At 39.8% G+C, this 22,894-nt stretch overlaps 1 protein-coding gene across 1 annotated transcript in view; it reads left to right on the top strand.

Annotated features, from left to right (window-relative positions):
- The first annotated feature begins 792 nt into the window (after window positions 1-792).
- PTER (phosphotriesterase related) overlaps window positions 793-22,894 on the top strand; it is a 28,771-nt gene continuing 6,669 nt past the window's right edge. Inside the window, 5 exon segments of the mRNA XM_065871804.1 lie at window positions 793-1,131; window positions 1,134-1,226; window positions 2,697-2,937; window positions 3,835-3,920; window positions 7,534-7,619. Coding sequence (XP_065727876.1) covers window positions 793-1,131; window positions 1,134-1,226; window positions 2,697-2,937; window positions 3,835-3,920; window positions 7,534-7,619 — 845 coding nt within the window.

Raw genomic sequence — 22,894 nt, forward strand, 5'->3', positions numbered from 1 at the left:
AACTCAGAGTCGCTCATTACGCCTAAGAATTTTTGCTTTTCAGTATTTTTGAAGTGTATTTCTGAGGTGTGCCCTAGGCAAAATAAAACATCTAGAATGGAGAGGTTTGTTTTTCTTTTTCATTATTCAACCTAGATGTAGTCCCTCCAGCTGTTTTGGGGGGAATAATCTGTGAAATCGTCATAGTCAGAGATTTTGTCGTATTTCTCTTTATATATCCTATTTCTACATGGTGGACCTTCAAGAGAAATTTGTTCACGTGGATAGTGAATGAGTCATGGAATGATCAGTAGCTTCAGTACATTTAATTTAGCCGAAAAATGACAAATGAAACAGTTCTGATACATGGCTGCTTTTGAGACAAGTTATTGATTATGAAGTTTTTTTTTTTTAACGGAGATTATTTTTGAATTATCCAAGGCAGCATAGCTATGACCAATGAGGTAAAATTAAGCGAAAGAAAAATGTGAACTGAATACCAAGAGATACTTCCAGTAGATGAGTTTGGGGCAGAGGAGTCCCAGTGGAAGTGGTTGGGGGACATTTAACGCCACGCATGTCACTTAGAGCTGCAGTGAACGCAAGCAATTTACAAGCAGCAGACTCTGACTTTGGCAGGATGATAAGTGAGATCGTATCTCTAGTCTCATTGATTCTCTCTCTTATACCGGTATACGTTCACAGCTTCACATCCCCTATGGACAGAATTTATGTGTGTGTTAAATTTTCTGATTACAGTTTTCTTTTTTCCGGAAAACACTCTTTTTAGAGCATCTCCTGGTCCCATCAGAAATGTCTTCCTTAAGTGGGAAAGTGCAAACTGTTCTGGGCCTTGCGGGGCCAAGCAAACTGGGCCGCACCCTGACCCACGAACACTTGACAATGACTTTTGCCTGCTCTTACTACCCACCTCCTCCGTGCCGTAAAGTGATCTCCAATGAACCTATTACAATGAAAAATTTATTTTGGATCCAGAAAAACCCTTATTCCCATAAAGAGAATCTGCAGTTGAATCAGGAGACGGAAGCCATCAAGGAAGAACTGTTGGATTTTAAAGCCCAAGGTGGAGGAGCTTTGGTGGAAAACACAACCACTGGGATCAGCTGAGATGTGCAGACCTTGAAGCGGATTTTGCAGAAGAGACTGGCGTCCACATCACATCCGGAACTGGGTTTTATGTGGATGGAACTCACTCTTCAGAGACCAGAGCCATGTCAGTGGAGCAGGTAAAAAGCCCTAATTTCTTGGACAATATTTGCGTGTAAATTCAGAATCATCAGAACTTCAGACCGTGGATTATCCCTACGTGTCATCTACATTTGGAAATGTCACTGGCTCAGAGGCACGCTGTAGAAATTTGCTAGCTAGCAAAGGCATCCGTCAATGGGACCTAAATTAGGAACATTTCACTTCATAAAGAAAAAGCATCCAGGAAGGAGATCTTAACGCACTGGTCACCGGAAGACCCAATGGGTTAATACTTAGATTCATGTATATCATGGTGTGCAGTAGCGGTGGCACAGTCTGTGTGTAAACCTCAGTTTTCCATTAGAAGCTTCAGTTATGCAACCTCAATTTTCTTTCTGGATTTTATAATAACCAGCAATAAAAATTCACTGTCGGGTGAAACCTGGCAGGCAGAGACTTGGCACAGTTGTGAATATGTTTCCTTCTCCTTTTACAAACCAGGAGGGGTAGAAGAAAATCCATTTTCCTGTTTTTGTCATAATATGATCTTAAGCAAGAATGGGCAGAAGGAAAAGTAAATCTTTCAGGGACAAAAAGAAAGGATAAGCCACGAAGCTTTTTTGTATGTGTGTGTGCTCTCCTTCTATATATACGTATAATATACATTTAGATGTGTGTTTACACACATATGTATATATTTATACGTATCTTCCATTGCCTGTTTCATAGGCATAGAACGTCAGCTGCAGCCTTTGCAAAGAGTCAGTTAATCTTTAAAATACTTAATATCTCAAAACTTTATCTGCATTTTTTTTCCAGTCAGGCCTTTCCCTTTTACACATTTATATTACTTGAAGACTATCCTGATATCAGGGATTACACATTCTTCTAAGCACTCAATATAAGTATTATTGTGTGTGCTGTGAATTTGCTTTGCTGTATAGGATAAAGGACAGAATGAATAAGAGAAAATTAAAGAATTACTTGCTACAGTTGACATAGATTCAGAGGCAGTCTTTTTACATTCTGGGTGCCCCTTAGGTTAAAATACAGATTTTTATCTCAATGAACGAATGTACAATGAATGTACTTCTCATTAAGTCACTTTTTCCCCTGCAGCCTCCTAAAGCCATGAATTTCTTGGTAAATAATCACAGTAAGTTCTATGGACTCTTTGATTTAGAGTAACTTGTGTTTTTGATTTAAAAAACTTTTTGTATTTTATATTGGAGTAGAGTTGATTAACAACGTTGTGTTCGTTTCAGGTGTACAGCAAAGTGACTCAGTTATACATATACATTTATCGATTCTTTTTCCAATTCTTTTACGGTAACTTGCTGAATTTAAGATTTGGTCAGTAAAATGCCTTTCCCATTGACCAATACTAACTGAATGAATGTTGGATACAGTTTTAAAAGGATGAGTGACTGAATGACTAGTTCATTCACATACTGTGGTGACTCGATGTTGATAAAATCCAACCTATCAATTTTCATTCTCTTCCTCAGCTTACCGATGTCCTTGTTCGTGAAATTCTCCATGGAGCTGATGGAACCAGTATCAAGTGTGGCGTTAATGGGGAAACTGGTTGCTCCTGGCCTCTGACTGAGGGTGAAAGAAGGGTTCTACAGGCAACAGCTCACGCCCAGGCTCAGCTTGGCCGTCCTGTTATTATTCACCCGGGAAGGAATCCCACCTCCAAACAAGTTATGTCACACCTCCAAAACAAGTTACGTCACACCTTGACAGGTAAGCAGACCATCTACCAATTAGTGCGAACCATCGCAAGATTCATGAATGATCCAATAAATAAAATCATCAGATCAATAAAGCACTAGAAAAAAACTACGAACTACTTGGAAGATAGTATTTATAAAGTTTTACCATAGACGTTAATAAAAATCACCAGTGCCATTTTTGTGTCCCTACCCCGTGTCAGTATCCTAGGTATTTTGCACAAGGCATTTCTTTTAATTTACTTAATCCTTCCTAATGCTTCACAGTTGGTGTCCCCACTTTGTCTCAGGGTATGATGTCACAGGGGGTGCTAACTCCACATGCTCAGTGTTTGCCAGTAGTTGAGAGTGATACATTTATCTGCAAATATAAAGGGAAGGGGAATTGAATGGCTTTCACCCTGAGAATAAACACACGCATAGAAGTGCTGAGGTGTGTTGTTGTGACTGGTGGTTTGAATCATCTTAATTTTGGAAGATGCACGGCTAAAAAAATAATAGTAATACGTACATTATTTGTTTGGCGGTATTATGTCTTAGTTTCCTATGGCTTCTGTAACAAATTATAAGAAACTGGGAGGCCTCCAACAATAGAAGTGTACTCTCTGACAGCTCTGGAGGCCAGAAGTCTGGAATCAAGGTGTTGGCAGGGCTGCTTCCTCCAGGGATCTACAGGAGGAGGGTCCCTTGCCTCTTCTAGTGTCTGGTTGTTCCAGGTTTTCCTTGGCTTGTAGCCTAACTTCAATTTCTGCTGTCTTCACATGGCCTCCTTCTGCTCGTCTGTGTCTCCTGTCGTGCTTCTTATGAGGACACTTGTCATTAGATTTAGTGCCCACCCAGATCATCCAGAATGAGCTCATCTCAAGACCCTTAACACAATTACGTCTGCAAAGACCCTTTTTCCAAATAGGGTCACTTTCAGAGATTCAGACGGCTGAAACATGGACATGTCTTTCTGAGGTCCACCACTCAACCCTCTCATATTGTATTAGACCCGTAGGGCTCAGCAAAACAACTGACTATATAAATAGACATTGGCTGCAGTTATTTGTATGAAGAAGCCTAACAATGCCGCAAAGGCTAGACATCGGCCTTTACGTTGAATTGATGAAAGAATTAACACGGTACCGACGGGACTGATAATACGTTACAATTAATTCTGTCTTGCAAAGTGGAATACAGCCATGTTAGCAGACTGATAAATCCTGATCATCAGACCCGACAGTCTGTTATTTAATAAACGAATGCTCCTACAGAACGTATTGGTAAAACGCTTCATCTTAATAAAAATACTGTAAAATCCTGTGCAGAAAAAAAATAAAACATATTATAATTGTGGCAGAACAGAGACGCCAGTGTTAACGGGGAACCTGAGGGACCTCAAGGTAAAGGCAGGTGTCCTGGCAGCTGGGTTGCTCTTGAGATCAATACTTGGCTATCTTCAGGAATCTTCTGGTTGTACTGATACAACAGAGGGATGTTTCTGGATACTGGTCACAGAGGTAGTGCACTGTAGTGTGAAGAATAGAATCTTTGGACCCAGAGACATGTGCTTTTAAATCTTGCCTCTGCCATTTGCTATGCAATCCTGGGTAGCTTCATTTGAATTTAAAATAATGTATTTGATAATATACTCCTGTATGATATGGAATATATATAGCACCTTTAATCAATAAGGATGATTCTTTTTAAACAGTGTGAAGTGTATCAGGCATACAAAAGAGTATAGATAATATATATTTTAAAATTTTTTAAATATTTATTAAGTTCTTGAAAACATTGCATTCTGCTGTTATTATATAAATCCTCTCTATATGCCCCTTAGACTACAGTTGTTAATCATGGTGTTCAAATATTCTATATTCCTACTGATTTTTTGACTGCCTGATCTATTGGTTACTATGAGAAGTATGTTAAAATCTCTCATGGTGGATTTTTAGTTTCTGATTGTACATATTTCAGTTTTCGCTTCATATATTTTGAAGCTATGTTATCACATGCATACAAATGATTATATCTTCCTGATGAATTGAAACTTATATCAACATATATGGAGCTGCTTTATCTTGTAATGTAAGTACTAGTGTTTTATTTTATTTTATTTTTTTTTTAAATAAATTTATTCTATTTATTTTTGGCTGCATTGGGTCTTCATTGCTGCATGTGAGCTTTCTCTATCGAGGTGAGCGGGGGCTACTCTTTGTTGAGGTGCGCGGGCTTCTCATTGCGGTGGCTTCTCTTCTTGCAGAGCGCGGACTCTAGGCACGTGGGCTTCAGTAGTTGTGGCACACAGGCTCAGTAGCTGTGGCTCACGGGCTCTAGAGCACAGGCTCAGTAGCTGTGGCACACAGGCTTAGTTGCTCCGCGGCATGTGGGATCTTCCCGGACCAGGGCTCAAACCCGTGTCCCCTGCATTGGCAGGTGCATTCTTAACCACTGCGCCAGCTGGGAAGCCCAGTACTAGAGTTTTGAAAGCTGTTTTATCTGATGTTAATGTGACTGTACCAGTCTTTTTGTGTTTGTCTTTATAATTTACATGTGTCTTGTATAAAAAGCATATGGCTGGGTTTGGAGTTTTACCCATTCTCTTTTTTTATACGCTAAATTCAGTTTATTTGCATTGACTATGTTTACTGATATGCTTATTTCATTTTTTTGTCATAGTTATCATTAAAATTTCTTGATTTCTTTTTATTGGTTTTTTTTTTTTTCACCTCCATATTCTATTTATCCTCTTTACTTCTTTGGAAGGTATGTGTACGATTTATATCCTATTAGTTATAGCAGAAAATTTAACATGTATATTTAACACATCAAATTTAAACATTTTAAAATATAGTAAACAGGGCTTCCCTGGTGGCACAGTGGTTGAGAGTCCGCCTGCCAATGCAGGGGACACGGGTTAGTGCCCCGGTCCGAGAAGATCCCACATGCCACGGAGCGGCTGGGCCCATGAGCCATGGCCGCTGAGCCTGCGCGTCCAAGGCCTGTGCTCCGCAACGGGAGAGGCCACAACAGTGAGAGGCCCGTGTTACTGCAAAAAAAAAAAAAAAAAAAAAAAGTAAACAATTTTACCTTCCTTCCTTCCGAGTAATACAAGAACTTTAGAAACCTCAGTTACTCACCATCTAAGTCTTAGGCTCTATTTTCCAGGATGTGGGGTCTACCTGATTTTTTTTTCTTTTTTTCTTTTTTTGGTCACACTGCACGGCTCGTGGGATCCTAGTTCCCCGACTGGGGACCGAACCCAGGCCCTTGGCAGTGAAAGCGTGGAGTCCTAACCACTGGACCACCAGGGAATTCCCTACTTGATTTTTTTTAATCCCAGTGATAAGAGATTATTTTATTATTAAAAAGCATGGTTAATGTAGATTTAGATTAACTTTTTTGCTTTTTTTCTTGGCTTATCATTTCCTCTCCCATCTCAGACCTTTATCCTTAAATTATTACTTATTTCCTGAGGTCCATCATTTGAAGTTCCTTTACTGAGGGTCTGTTTTGGTAATAAATGCTTAGATTTCATGTGTCTGCAAATGCATTTATTCCTTCATTCATAAGAGATCATTTAATATAATAGATAATTTATAATAGTGAATTAGAATAAATAATTCTATTTAAAAGCTATTCTTTCCAAGCCCTTTCCATTTTTATCTGACATGTATTATTGCTGTTATATCAGTTCAAAGTAATTGTGCTTCCTCTGAAGTAACCTTTTTTTTTTCTGATGACTTGTAGCATCTTTTTCTCTGGTATTCTGTATTTTCCCTATGATCTATCTCAGTGTGAATTTCTTTTTTATTTTGTATGCTTGGAATTCCTCAGTAGAAGGGTATTTTTCATTGTTTCTGGAAAATCTCAGCCATTGTCTCTTCAAATATTGCTTCACCCATATTTCCAGATTATTTACATTGTAAACTATAAGTTGATATAGGTAGGATCTTAATACCTGCACTTCATACTTCCATCCATTTGCATCTTTGAGCTGTAATTTCTTCAGTGCCATCTTCCTATTTACTCCTTCTCTCTCCAGTGGAATCAATCTGCTACTTAGTCTATCAATTTGGTCTATAATATTAAGAACTATAGTTTTTATTTTTTTTTCTGTAAGTTCTATTTGGTTACTTTTCAAATCTCCTTGGTTAATTTTGATAATTTCTTTTTCCTTCAACATGCTTTCAGCTTCATCTTTAAAAAAAAATTAAGCATACAATGTTAACCTTGCACTTAATAAATCTAATTCCCACTGTCTTTTTATTCTGAGTGGATAGTTTGTTGGTTCTTCTGGCCCTCATTCATTATTTCCTTGTAAAATATTACTGTGATCTTAGATTCCTTGGAAATTATTACAAATCCTGGGTGGGAGGGTCTTTTCCTGGCCTTTTGTTTGTTTGCTATGTTTGTTTCTTATAGGCAGTCGGGGGGCATTACCAACCTGAGACTACTTTAAATTTTTAAAAATTAAAAGACAATTTTTACTGTGGTAAAATACACATAAAATTTACCATCTTAGCCATTCCGAAGTGTCAAGTTTGGTTGTGTTCAGTACATTCACGTTGTTGGGCAACTGATATCTAGAACTCTCTTCATTTGCACAACTGAAACTCTATAGCCACTGAACATCAACTCCCCATCCCCCCGACCCCTGGCCCACGGCAACCGCCATTCGATTGTCTGTCTCTACGAATGTGACGACAGGTACGTCATACAAGTGGAATCCTACCGTATTTATCTTTCTGTGACTGTTTAAGCATTTGAGGGTTTTAGAACCACTCAGGTGCTATGAATTCTGGCCCCTAAACTCAGTAAGTGCAGGTTTGTGGTTATAGATTCTCATGGAAGACTTTTTTCCCAACTGCCTCCCCTCCACCAGAAGACAAGACTGAGGAAGACATATAATCTCCAAAGACTCCTCCTGTGGGCCAGATTTGCACTGAGTCCACCCACATGGGTGTTGTTTTGGGTGAGAGGAGTACTCCCTTCATGTGCTGGCAGAGGCTATGTCTCTGACTTATTTCTATTCAGCCCCAGTTCGTTCCCACTTTGTCCTTTAAAACCCCCCAGGCATCAAAAAAACAAACAACCCACTTACAAAATGGCCAGAAGACCTGAACAGACATTTTTCCAAAGAAGACATACAGATGGTCATGAAAAGATGCTCAGTATCGTTAATCATCAGGAAAATGCAAATTACAACCACAATGAGATCTCACCTCACACCTGTCAGAATGGCCACCATCAAAAAGAACACAAATAACAAATGCTGGTGAGGGTGTGGAGAAAAGGGATCCCTTGTGCGCTGTTGGCGGGAGTGTAAGTCGGTTCAGTCATGTGGAAAACAGTACGGAGGTTTCTCAAAAAACTAAAAATAGAACTAGTATATGACCCAGCAATTTCACTCCTAGATATATATCCAAAAAAGCCAAAAACACTGATTCAAAAAGATACATGCAGCATCATTTACAATTGCCGAGATACGGAAGCAACCTAAGTGCCCATCAACAGGTGGGTAAATGGATAAAGAAGATGTGATGTCCAGGCCTACTAGAGAATGGACTTGAGGACACAGGGAGGGGGGAAGGGGAAGCTGGGACAAAGCGAGAGAGTGGCATGGACATGTATACACTACCAAATGTAAAATAGATAGCTAGTGGGAGGCAGCCTCATAGCACAGGGAGATCAGCTCGGTGCTTTGTGACCCCCTAGAGGGGTGGGATAGGGAGGGTGGGAGGGAGACACAAGAGGGAGGGGACATATGTATATGTATAACTGATTCACTCTGTTATAAAGCAGAAAGTAACACACCATTGTAAAGCAATTATACTCCAACAAAGATGTAAAAAAAAAATTTAAAAATTTAAAAAAAAAGATGTGATGTCTATAAACAATGGAATACTACTCAACTGTAAAAAAGAATGAAATTTTGCCATTTGCAACAATATGAATAGATTTGGAGGGTATTATGCTAATGAAATAGAGAAAGACAAATACTGTATGATATCAGTTATATGTGGAACCTAAAAAATACAACAAACTAGTGAATATAACAAAAGAGGAAAGAGACTCACAGATACAGAGAACAAACGAGTGGTTACCAGTGAGGAGAGGGAGCGGGGAGGGGCAAGACAGCAGAAGGGGATTAAGAGGCACAAACTACTATGTATAAAATACATAAACCACAAGGATATATTGTACAACACAGGGAATATAGTCAATATTTTATAATAACTAAAAATGGAATATACGCTTTAAAAATTGTGAATCACTATGCCGTATACCAGAAACTTACATAATATTGTATACCAATTACCTCAATAAAAAACAAACAAACATGCAAATGGCTGCTCTAGGTCACCCCTTACTCCTTATTTTCTCTGCTCTCTCTTTTGTTTCTGCCCCCTGAACAAGTCCTTTACTTTCCTACCAGCTTAGCCAGGCATTTAAAAATAGGATATTTTGTCCCCTTTCATTTTGTTCATTATTTTACATGTACTATGTTGGCAAGGTATCCTGTGAACGTTTAGCCTGCCCTACTGCTTGGACTGGCTCATACTAACTCTTAAAGAAGAATCTTTCTAACTCTATTTGTTTATACTTAGACATGTAGGTAAGTGAGAAAATGAGGCCTGGCATTAATAGAACATAAGCTTTCATTGAAAATTGTGAAATAAACGTTAACTTCTACAACAGTAGGACTTCCTTGTTCATAAAATCAAACTCTACGTGTGTGTGTGTGTGTGTGTGTGTATATATGTTTACTCCTTGCTCATAAAATCAAACATGTATAGGTACATAAAATGTATATACACATATGTATATGTATTTTCTTTTAAACAACAAAGCTACAGTATCTGAGATTCATTGGCTGCCATTTCAATGCCTCCTTTTTTTTTTTTTTTTTTTTTTTTTTTATGCGTTACGCGGGCCTCTCACTGTTGTGGCCTCTCCCGTTGCGGAGGACAGGCTCCGGACGCGCAGGCTCAGCGGCCATGGCTCACGGGCCCAGCCGCTCCGCGGCATGTGGGATCTTCCCAGACCGGGGCACGAACCCGCGTCCCCTGCATCGGCAGGCGGACTCACAACCACTGCGCCACCAGGGAAGCCCCAATGCCTCCTTTTAAAATGGCCCAGGATGGAATGGAGAGCTTGAAGTGACATGAGACAAACTCAGAGCATCCTAGAAAATCCTGAGACCAATCCTAGGACAGCCAGCCATTCTGTCCCTATATTATGGATTATTCAGGGTTCCAGGCCGGAAATACTATACCTAGAAGTATGAACATTTCAGAGGACAGGCGACTAGGGAAAATGGCCTTAGAAAAAGGAGTGCATTTGGAAACACAAACCAAATAAAGTAACAGAAAAAAAAAATTCAGGGAGGCAGAGGCAGGCAACTTTAGCTTTCTGATGTGAGTGTTCACAGCAAGACAGTTGCCAGGCTGGCGTTTGACTAGGTCAGCCTTTCACAGACTCTCTGAGGTCTGCTGGGCTGTACACGCAATCTGGCCTGTACTGAAAGGGCAAGGACTTCAGCTTCTATAATGGGGACAAATCACAAAAGAACATGTATTTCATGCAGCAAAATGCACATACAACACACAAAAAGAAGAGCATCCTGAAAACAAGGCCTCCCGGAAAACAACAGGAAGTTCTAGGCTTGAAAGAGAAGGTTCTGAACCCACAGGCTGCTGTGACTGTGGGTAGCAAGGTAAGATGCTGGCTCTGTCCTGCAACTCTTTTTAGGACACCGTGCTTTCTAGCCGGACTGCCGCTCAGCCTTGACTACCTGTAAAACTGTTCATTCATCCCCCTAAAGGTAGGATTTCTATCATTTGAGAATACAAAATAAAATATCTCCAGGTGTCCACAATCCACTGATGCAATTAAATTTTTTTAAAGTTTTTCTAATCTTTTTTTTTAATTTAATTATTTGGTTGCACCGGTTCTTAGTTGTGACAGGTGGGCTCCTTAGTTGCGGCACGCGGGCTCCTTAGTTGTGGCGTGTGAACTCTCAGTTGCGGCATGCACGTGGGGTCTGGTTTCCTGACCAGGGATTGAACCCAGGCCCCCTGCATCATTGGGAGCATGGAGTCTTATCCACTGCGCCACCAGGGAAGTACCAACAATTAAATATTTTTAAAGATATATAAATCTTCACTAGCATTCATAATAAGGCGTTTTACCTTAAAATAGATGCACACACACGGAAAACAACAACAACAGAACTGCTCTGTGCCTATCCAAAAGAAGCAGGTGAGACCCCGAGAGGGAAGAGTTAAGGAATGGCCAGCGCCTTAGGACACCTCTGAACCACACTGCTGTCATGTGACCACTAGTGACCTGCTTCAGGTCATTTGCCTGGAGAGAACAGCCTGACAAGAGAAATCTGCTTCTGTGTCTGGGCCCCTCCCCTAACCATCTGTTCTCTTTAAGAAATACAGGCCTGTGGAAGTGCCTGTGGACTGCGGTGGATGTAACCCTGGGGAACATTGTAGGGGGCTGCCCTTGACAGTTACAGCCGCCCAAAGTCAACATTTGTCGAAAAATAACACCAGCACTTATGTGTTCCCGTTTGGGCTTTTAATCCACAAAGGCTTTATGCCTTTTAATCACGTATTAAAACTTGACTACCTGTTAAAACTCTAGCCACATTTCCAGGTGGCATATGATCACAGCACTGCCTCTGCCCCTGGTTTGATACAGGGTATATGGGATTGAAGAAGATAACCCATAGAGAGTCTTTTTGCCATCCGCCTCCGAGGAATTTTCTCTGCAATGTACTATAGAGTAGCTGTAGGTATTTTTACGACAGCAAAATTCTGTCATCACCAAGGCAAGCTGGGTAGAGCAACATGGCTGGAAGGTACTTGGGTACTAACTATTTACTGATCAAAGTCGGAGCCACTGGGACGGCCAAAGACAGGTGCCATGCCTCAGTCTTTCTTCTACTTATCGATTTAACAAACCAAAGGGCTTTCATGGAAATCCAGGGCCTAGAGTTTGATTAGAGGCACAATGATAATTAAGTGCAGGGACATAGCACATCTCTCTCTTTGAAAATTTCTCCCCGTGGAAGGGAGAGGAATTTGACCCAAGGGTTTCTGAAAGAGGAGAAGGCAGATTGCAGTGGATGGGCTCTTTACCCCTGATTATTCAGGCCAAATTCGTCCACCTCCTTAAAGGACACAATTTAGATACATTTTTTTTCATGCTCTTAATTAGATAAAGTGAGTGAGTGGAAAATCACTTCATTTATTCATTCATTCAACAAATATTTGTTAAGTGCCTAATTACCATATACCTGACACTAGGATGTAGCAGGGGACAAGACCCATTTTCTGCCTTCAACATGCTTACTTCATTATAATTATGGTGACTTAACCTTAAGGGTGTCTTTGTAAAGGCACCAAAAAATAATCATCTGGTATCCTTTGAACTGTACAGTTTTAATTCCCGTGAATACTAGTGAATTAATGTGAAACCATCCAAAAACAATTCCAGGCAAAAGTTCGGCAAACTTAAAACTGACCAAAATATTTTTATATATTTAAATAGCATGGAGGTACTTTTTTTTTTTTAAAAAAAAAAAAAGAACAATTGGGATGTTTTGCGCATGACATGGTTTATAACACGTAGAATCCTCTGTGTACGGTGCTGTATTTCTTAATAGTTTATTGTCAGGATCGTGTGTATCCATGCATTACGTGCAAAATGCACAGTATGTGGTGAGAGGACTGAGTATGCCTTGTAGAGTATATACTTTGTACATGTTATATACAGTAAAGACAACTTACTTAGTCATATCAGCTCAGATCTAACTACGGAGTGAGAAATTAAAGACATCAATTCAGGCAACAAAGCAGGGGACTGATAAGCACATGAGAATTGTTAAGAGAAAATATTTACTAGTAACACTGCCCTGTTCTCATTTCCTAATATCCACTGACATTTCTTCTGTTACCCGTATGGCATGAGACAGGAAAATGTAAGAAAAACGAGATGTCTTTAAACATACAGTCATGGCTACTGGCATAGAATTAGGTATGACTGTAGCTAAAGTTTACATAAAAGTCTACACTGCAGCCCACAGAACGGGAGAAAATATTTGCAAATGAATGGACAGACAAGGCATTAATTTACAAAATATACAAACAGCTCATGATCAATATCAAAAAACCAACCCAATCAAATATCAAAAAAACACAATCAAAAAATGGGTGAAAGATCTAAACAGACATTTCTTCAAAGAAGACATACAGGTAGCCAAGAGGCACATGAAAAGATGCTCAACGTCACTAATTATTAGAGAAATGCAAATCAAAACTACAATGAGGTATCACCTCACAATAGTCAGAATGGCCATCATCAAAAAAGCTACGAACAACAAATGCTGGAGAGGGTGTGGAGAAAAGGGAACCCTCTTGCACTGTTGGTGGGAATGGAAATTGATACAACCGTTATGCAGGACAGTATGGACGTTCCTTAAAAAACTAAAAACAGAGCTACCATATGATCCAGCAATCCCACTTTTGGGCATATATCCAGAGAAAATCATAAATCGAAAAGATACATGCTCTCCAATGTTCAACGCAGCACTATTCACAATAGCCAGGACACAGAAGCAACCTAAATGCCCATCGACAGAAGAATGGATAAAGAAGATGCGGTACATATATACAATGGAATAGTACTCAGCCATAGAAAGAATGAAATAATGCCACTTGTCGCAACATGGATGGACCTAGAGACTGTCATACCGAGTGAAGTAAGTCAGACAGAGAAAGACAAATACCGTATGATATCACTTATATGTGGGATCTAAAAAAATGGTACAAATGAACTTATTTACAAAACAGAAATAGAGTCACAAATGTGAAAAACAAACTTGTGGTTATGGGGGGAAGGGGGAGAGGGATAAATTGGGGTTGACATATACAAACTACTGTATATAAAACAGATAACTAATAAGGACCTACTGTATAGCACAGGGAACTCTACTCAGTGCTCTATAATGACCTATATGGGAAAAGAATCTCAAAACGAGTGGATATATGTATATGTATAACTGATTCACTTTGCTGTACGGCAGAAACGAACACAACATTGTAAATCAATTATACTCCAATAAAAAAAATTTTTTTTTTAAGTCTACATCGGTTTGTAGAGAGCACTCAGTGACAAAGAAACACAAACCTTAAACACATTTCTGTGTGACGTCGTGTGGTGACATTGGCCACAGCTACTCTTTCATGAATGCAGTGCCTATTCTATGTCTGCCTGGGACAATGGAGAAGGAGGGAGTGCTGGGGTCACAGTGTCTGATTCTATTTCTGACACCAGCACTTACTTGCTAAGTGACCGTCAGCAAGTCATTTAAGCCTCCAGTCTTTTGCTCATCTGTCAAAAGGCATTAAGAAAAATTACTTTTTAACCCTTAATGTGTTAGGCAAATTTCCCCGATTATCGTTTATCATGGTTTTCCTTTCATTGCAAGACTTATTTTAAAAGAAATAGAAAATCCAGGCAAATACTGGACAAACTGAAATGGAGCAAAACTACTTAATATACCTAAAAGTGCCGAATAAAATGCGATTAAGTTATGCTGGTAATTGGTATGTGTTGAGTATCCTAAATCGGACTCTTTAACAAAGACACTTGGGCAAATCAGCCCAATGTCAAGAGCAAACGAAGGCACTAGTCCTGTATTCTCTCTGATCCATTATACCCACCAAAAGCTTCCACAAGTAATTTTTTTCTTCTAGAGACATTTTTCATGACTCTGACACCATTCCCGTGAAATGTGACATTATAACAAAAAGGATTGCCATGTCTATGAGATTTATCTTCACTCTCCTCAATACCGTCATTCCTTGAACTGTGTATCGCTTACATGAAAAACGCAACCTCTTTTGTGCTCTGTGGTAGCTGGAAAGTTCATATGGTAAAAAGCTCTTCCTAGGGCGGATAAACTGTGAAATCCATTTTAAAATGAGGTTTTAATTACATTTCTCAATTCAGAGCCAACTTCTGGTTTTGGTGTAATTTAAACAAGAGTTTTTTTCTCTTGCAGCCATCTGTTCCTTTTCCTCAAGCCTACACTTATGTCATAATATTGAAAATGTGACGTCATTCCCTCCTATGACATCATTAAACATGTCTGTACGATAAAGACCCAAGGAGAGAACTGAATCACGTGGGAGGAAGACGCCTGTTCAAATATAGATAATGAGGAATATGTAAAATAAGTACATTGCAATCGGAATTATTTTTCTATTGCTTTTCATTCCCAGTTACTCTCTACAGTTGAAAAGACTGTGCCATACAAGTAATGCTTTATCACAAAAAAATCCTCTAAAAAAGACAAAAGAATCTTTAAAATACCTACATATATGGGAATAAACTAGTATATTAATGTGAATGCACCATCTGAATTGATGGCTTTGAGTTTGTGTGAAACCAGAGTTCCTGGTAAATATTTAATTGAAATAATAAATTATACTTTCTAGCCACAGACGATGTTTAGGCCGTACATTATAAACTTACTTCATTCTATTCCGTTTCTATTTTTGACATTAAAAAATAAATTAAGTGAAATTCATCAATTAAGAATTTTTCAGATTTTGCAGGTAAGTTGCAACTGCCGTTAATGGTATAGAAATATACGTAGTGTCGTAAAATTATATTAACATTGAATTTCTTAGGTTATAGTAGTTTATATATTAATTTCTTTTAAACATTGTATTACAACTGTTTTAAAAGTTATTTTAGGTTGTTACATCAACAATTCTAGGTGAGTTTAATAATTCTTTTAAGTAGTTGTTGAAGAACTCTCATAAAATTATAAAGAATCCCGCATGACACTATCTGTACAAATACTCATTGGTTTTAAATTAAGAAATTCAGTGAAGAGGGAGACAGGACTTTTTTGGAGTTCTTTTGTGGTAAACAATTTTTATAACAATCAGTCATTGAAATTAAACATTGTTTTAAATAAATCGGTTATATATAAACATCTCGTTATCGTATTTTTAAGTTAAAAAATTTTTTTTAATTACTTGGTCGAGTTCATAAGTTTTGGCACTGAAGATATTCTGTGCTTCTGTATGTGTCAGGCCCTGAGCTAGTCCAGTCTCAGAATACAGCAACACTCACAGCGCTTACCCTCCAGGCCCTGGAATTCACAGACTGGAGTAGCTGATCAATTCCAACAAAGTCACTGCACAGTATAATGGAAAGTGCACTAGCCTAGGAGTTCCTGGAATTCCTGGGTTCTTGATCACTTAAAAGACCCAAGCTTTAGTTTCTTCATTTCTGCAATCGTGTTAATATGCAGCATCAGTATTTCACCGGTTCATTATGAGTTTCAGAACCTGCCCTTTCCATGCTCGTGGTAGCATTTAATGATGCCAACATCTAATGAACTGCCCGTGGCAGGCCCTTGATTCTCCTTCTACACTTCTGTCACTATGGAGACCGTGTCCCACCACTTACTCTTCCTTCTTGCCCTATTCTGGTCAATGACAGTATTATTCGCCCAGATGTTAGTCTAAAGTCCCCTCCCCTCTGCAGCCCCACATGTTAAAACCTGTCTACCACACTAAGATCTCCAAATACAGCCCCTCTGATCTATTCCTCACTTAATTCAGGTCCTCATTGTCACCTGAACTACTATAATTGTCTCCAAACAGGAACCACCCCCTTAGCTTTGCTCCCTAATCTAGCCTCCAAATTGCCATCATTTGGATCTTTGCAAACACAAATCTGATTACATTCCCCCACCCCGATTTACGATCCTTCAGTGGTTCTGTGTCACCTTCAGCACAAAATCCAAACATCTTGGTCATCTGGTCCCCACCCATCTCTCCATCTCATCTCCCACCCTCTCTAGTGCATAGGCAAAATCTGGGCTAAAGCCACACTGCCCGTGACTTTGAGTAACCTATTTCCAACCTAGTCCGTCTGGTGGAAATACCCTATTCTCTGATCTACTAGGCAGAGTCTTTCTTCAATATACAACTCATCAGAGATTTTGTTCTCTACGAAGCTTTTCCTGGATGAGCCAAGCAGTGTTTGATATCTCCTTCTTTGTGTCAACCCAGTTCCTAGTAGTACTTTCTTAGACTTGGTAAGGTCTGAAAAGCCATTCTGTGTTTCCATGTCTCTTTTCCCTAATAGACACTGATCTTCTTGAAGGATGAGACCCTGTATTATTTGTCTTTTTTTCCCAGCTCATACTTCATAGTAAGTAGATGATCAACAATTTCTTATTAGATGGATGGGTGGGTGGGTGGATGGATGGATGGATGGATGGATAGATGTGTCTCCCCTCATGCACTTTAGCTCTGATAAATTACAGCCTTATCTTCTAGAAACGACAAGCTCTTTTACCTCTCAATAGGTGTTCTCCTGGATTATCCATCTGTCACCGGACACTTAAACCCCACCAACCTACATATGAATAGTTTTCTTCAAGACTCAACTCAAAGGAATCACCTCTCTCATTACTCTTTCATAATACTTTGTATGTATTTGTACTATAAAAAGCTTTCAACACATTTAATTGTAATTATTAATTTAGATATCTATCTCCTTCCCTAGACTTTCAGTTCTTTGAGACAGCAGCTTAAATTTCTTATTCATAGGAGTATCCCCAGCACAAAGGCTAGCACGGGGTAGGTGATAGCACAAGACGGTAAATGTTGGCTGAATTAATTCATGAAGGTGTGCCTGAATGTATGAGACGAAATCATGCATTTGCGAGTATCCTGAAACTGTAAAAACCCAAGACAGATGTTAGGTAATGTCATCATCTTGATTGCACCACGTGTTATATCCTTTCCTCTGCTTCTTAGTTCTTGCTTCCCAGAGAGCACAAAGCTCCTTGTCTAAATTATCTCTTCACACAGACTTCCTTGTTCCCACTCAGAGTGCATTTTGACATTAAACTACACCCCTCAGATCTAGAAGATAAAGAGGTTTGAAAAACAGAATCAACTGTCTTGCGTTTTAATACTGGCCTTAAAACATGTATGTACGTGATAACCGTATTCTGAAAATGAAGATAGCCAAATGGCATCAGAGAACCATTTTCTTAGTTAATAGCAATATATTTGTCATAAATATAATAAGCCCGTTCCTTACATAGAGAGAATCTGTTTACTGGTTGAAGAGCAAAAGTGTCAAACATGCAACAAAAGAAATGATATAGTATGAATAACAAGAACAAATACTTGATTCAAACACCTCGTCTTCCTCTTGGGAAATCTCAGGACATTTTACAAACGACATTGCAATCAACTTCATTCACCTGGAAGAAGGGACTTTCTCCAGTGTGAAATGCAGTAGCTCTTCTGCATCTCAAAGTCACCTCATTGACTATTTAGGGCAAGAGGTGAAAGATATGTACCTTAAAGGCTGGGGAAGACTGGAATAAGAGAGAATATAATTATTCATGGCTGTAGAATATGGAATGAGGAAAACTGGCTGCGGTTGGCACCTTCGCTCTTATAAGAAGTGCTATGAGATCACTGAGGGGCAGGACCTCCGTTTAATCCTCTTCTGACAGACGTCAAGCAGAGTACATTTTCCCCTGGTACCATTTTGACATCTGGGGTCAATCCGTTCTCCAAGTGAAAAAAAAGTCACATGCATAAATGCAACTTCAGTAGCACCTTGACAATCCCTGGAAGTCATCCAGCTGAATGTCAGTTTAATGTAGTTAAGTCACCTTGTTAGACATTCACGGTGCAAGGTGAGATGCTTTTGTGATGGGGTGTATTTCTCCATAGGTAAGTGCTGACGTAAGGAATGGAGCAGCTGAGGCGGGTGAATGCTGTCATCACAAAAGGGGCAGCAGGGTCTAAGAACATGGCTTCTGAAGATGAACGCAATTTGCATTTATTCACCACCTCCTCCTTTGGGGAGTTGAGACTTACAAGCTTTTCTGAGACTTAGTTTCCTCATCTATAGAATGGGGATGATCATACTTTTCTCATGTAGTTTTTGTAAAGATTAAATGAGAAAGGGCCGTTTATTTTGCCTGAGGATCATTGTTTTATTTTCTTGCTTCACCTACTTCTCCATCCTACCGCCTCATTAACACCTAATACCAAACTCATTTTATTTTCAGGGCTGTCTTCTGAAAAGTATGTCTGATCATTGACCTACTTTTTCCCGTGGATTTTATACTATGTTTCCTCCTTCAATAGGGAGAATTTAAGTGCACTCATGTCTTAGTTGCCTTCACACTAATGTTTAGTTATCTAGGATGTGTCACATCATCAAATGTCACTACTAATAATAATATGTATATATGTATGTACATACACATATGTATATGTATGTGTATGTGTGTGTGTGTGTGTGTGTGTGAGTGTGTGTGTGTGTGTGTGTATTTATCCTGGCTTTCTAATGACAGCAAGTTTGTCTGCCTCCTTTTTAAACAGCATTCTCCTGATGGTCAAAATCAGCTTAATTGCTTCTTTTCTGAAATCTTCTCGCCTACATATGACTGTGAAATTTTTAAGAGTGTTTTACAGAGGGACCATTTCCCTCAAAGACACACTCCTTTCTACGTGCTGTTCTACAGGGTAAGAATTCCCAGGGATTACATTTGAAACTTCCATGTGTAGATGAATCTTACTGAACATGTCCGTCTTCCTATAGAAAGTGAACCCTGCCTATGGTGCCATTCTTCCGATAACATTTCCAATACAGGCAGGATTTATATATAATTGACATCTGGAGATCTAGATGCCTACGTTCCCCAGCCCTCTCTGAGATGAGGTTTTTGGAAGACCACATCCATGAAGATCACTCAGGGCCTCGTGGGCCACTGTTAAGGCCCTGGCTTTTTCTCGGAGGGAAATGGGGAGCTATTGGTGGGTTGTGAGCGGAGGAGAGACCTGATCTGACTTAGGTGTGTAGATAGATTTTGGTTGCTGTATTGGAATAGACTGTAACAGAGGAAAGGTAGAGAAGTAGGGAGAGTACTTGGGAATCTATTGCAGGGATCCTGCAAGAGAAGATGGTGTTTTGGACCAGGAGGGTAGCAGGGGAGGTGGTGACATATTTGGATTCTGGTCCTGTTTTGAAAGTCAAACCAAAAGTCTATCTTGATGGGCTAGATGTAGAGTGATTCAGAGGAAGAAAGAGGAGAAAGCTCCAAGATTTTTGGCCTGAGCACTGGATGGATGGAGTTGCCATCGACTTAGCTGGAGCAGCTGGTTTGGGGCAGGACATGAGGGGTTTAGTTCAAGTTGCCTATTAGACATCCAAGTAGAGACGGCAATTAGGCATGCAAGTCTGAACTTCAGGAGAGAGGACCTCAGTATAGAAGACCCTTAATATGTGCCACTTAGTATTTGTAAGAGGCTTAGAGCAACATAAGGCTCCTAGTAAGAAAGTAAGCAATGGTCACAATTAATATAGTTCCTTCTCCTCCTCTGACCATATTATTAGAAATATCCAAAATACCTGTAATGGTCAAATCCTGTCTATTACATGTCGTTATGCTTTGAGCTACTGATTGAAGACCTCCACAAACTAAGCCTTTCTTACTTTTTTGGATAACTTCCATTTTTCAAGTGCAGTTTTTGAGGGTACTGCGGGGAGGGAACTACATTTCAAAATAAAAATTAAAACACACAATGTGCACACAAAGTCAACGTAATGCTGGAAAATGTCCTTAGAGGATAAAATATGTAGCACTGGGACTTCCCTGGTGGCACAGTGGTTAAGAAGCACCTGCCAATGCAGGGGACACGGGTTCGATCCCTGGTCCGGGAAGATCCCACATGCCGCGGAGCAACTAAGCCCGTGGGCCACAGCTACTGAGCCTGCGCTCTAGAGCCCACGAGCCACAACTACTGAAGCCCGCGCACCCTAGAGCCCGTGCTCTGCAACAAAGAGAAGCCACCGCAATGAGAAGCCCGCGCACCTCAACGAAGAGTAGCCCCCCCCTCGCCACAACTAGAGAAAGCCCGCGCGCAGCAGTGAAGACCCAACACAGAAAAAAATAATAAAAAATTTTAGAAAAGGAAAAAAATACTAAACTTATCTCTTCCCCCTTATGTTATTTTAATTGTGTATATTTCATTTTTAAGCATGGTTCTTTGGGGAAAACAGAATATGTTTACTATAGTAAAACACATATTCTTTTAGCCTAGTAATTTTGGAAGCAAAAATGGTCTCCATGGTAAGAAGATAGAAAAGGAGTGGTATTAATAGAAGGTAGCACAGAGCTAATGTACATTTTATAGCATAAAGGAAAGACGTTTTTAGCCTCCCTGCCTTAAACAACATCGTGAACTCTAAGTTACGCTAAACTGGTGAACAGAATAAAAAGGAGCCAGCTACGATAGGATGGCTGAGTGAAAGTCAAGACCAACTCTCCGGCAGCAGCCCGGGACAGCAGAGTCCTCTCACACCCGGACACAGAGGCTTAATTGGTCCTCCTAGGGTTTGGAAGAGAGGCTTTGAAAATACTTCTGACCTCTTAGAAGCAGATTTATAGACATACAATAGTGCTTTAATCCTTGCATCCTGGCATTGCCAAAGTAATAGGATATCAGAATGGATAAAACCCTAATAAGACAAGGATTATCTGATGTTGCAACTCCTCTCCAAGCCCATCTCGGATCCCAAACAATCACTTCCTTCCTCTAGGTCGTTAACTCCCTTCACACAATGTTTAATGAGGTGTATTTTTTCCTTCACATTTTTTCCATATTGCCTCCTGGTAGGATTTTTTCTTTCTTTCTTTCCTATTTCTCTCTGTGCTTGAATCTCTACGATGGCATTTTGGGAGTTAATTTTAGGCATCCTTTTTACTTGTTAGAGTCTCAATTTCTTGAGATAATCTACTCATTCCAGACTCAACTCTTCTGTCTGTAGCCTGCACTCATCCTATATTTTTCTCCTTTTCCCATTCATTTACACAGTCTTACAAAGAGTGATATTTTTACTATGATCTCTACTGAAGTGAGAAGATAGCCGTAAAATTATCATAAAATAATAAATTCTGTTTAAAAAATAAACACACCAGAACATAAATATCTGTAGGAGTATTGCCCCTCCTTTTTCTAAAAAAAATTGCAATGATATTCACATACGCTTTGGAATTAATTTTAGAACAGCTGTATGATCCTCACAAGAAAATCGCCCTGTTACCTTACCTTGGCTTCCTGTTTTATCCAGATCAGTATTACTCACCTAATTCTCCAGTCCTGATGCCAAATTTCCTCTGATAGTTACCACAGTTCACAGCAGTCCCACTAAGGATTTTCAAAGGAATACGGAGCATATCCTGAAGACAATTCTGAAAAAGAATTACAAAATTGTTTTGGAGATGACAGCATAATTAAAATGTCTGTAGTTCCCAAGTCCTTGAGATGGGAAAACTCCCTTTTGGATGGGAATTTTCCCTAATTTCTGGTAACAAATTGAACTATTTTATAGTCACATCATAAAAGCCAACTTAAAAGTTCTTTTACTTGATTTCAACTACATTCCAGTACATAGTGTGCTTAAAACTTTGAATCTGTGTATGTGAAAACTATGCTCTTGTTTTTTTGTTTGTTTTTGGCCACACCACGTGGCATGTGGGATCTTAGCTCCCCGACCGACCAGGGATCAAATTGGCGTCCCTGCATTTGGAAGCTTGGAGTCTTAACCCCCCGGGCCACCAGAGAAGCACCTGGAAAATATGCTCTTAAGAGTAACAATATGGGGCTTCCCTGGTGGCGTAGTGGTTGGGAGTCCGCCTGCCGATGCAGGGGACACGGGTTCGTGCCCCGGTCTGGGAAGATCCCACATGCCGCGGAGCGGCTGGACCCGTGAGCCATGGCCGCTGAGCCTGCGCGTCTGGAGCCTGTGCTCCGCGACAGGAGAGGCCACAACAGTGAGAGGCCCGCGTACCGCAAACAAACAAATAAACAAACAAACAAACAAAAAAAGAGTAACAATATGTCTGT

The sequence above is a fragment of the Phocoena phocoena genome, chromosome 2, assembly GCF_963924675.1.
Source record: "Phocoena phocoena chromosome 2, mPhoPho1.1, whole genome shotgun sequence".
Lineage (NCBI taxonomy): Eukaryota > Metazoa > Chordata > Mammalia > Artiodactyla > Phocoenidae > Phocoena > Phocoena phocoena.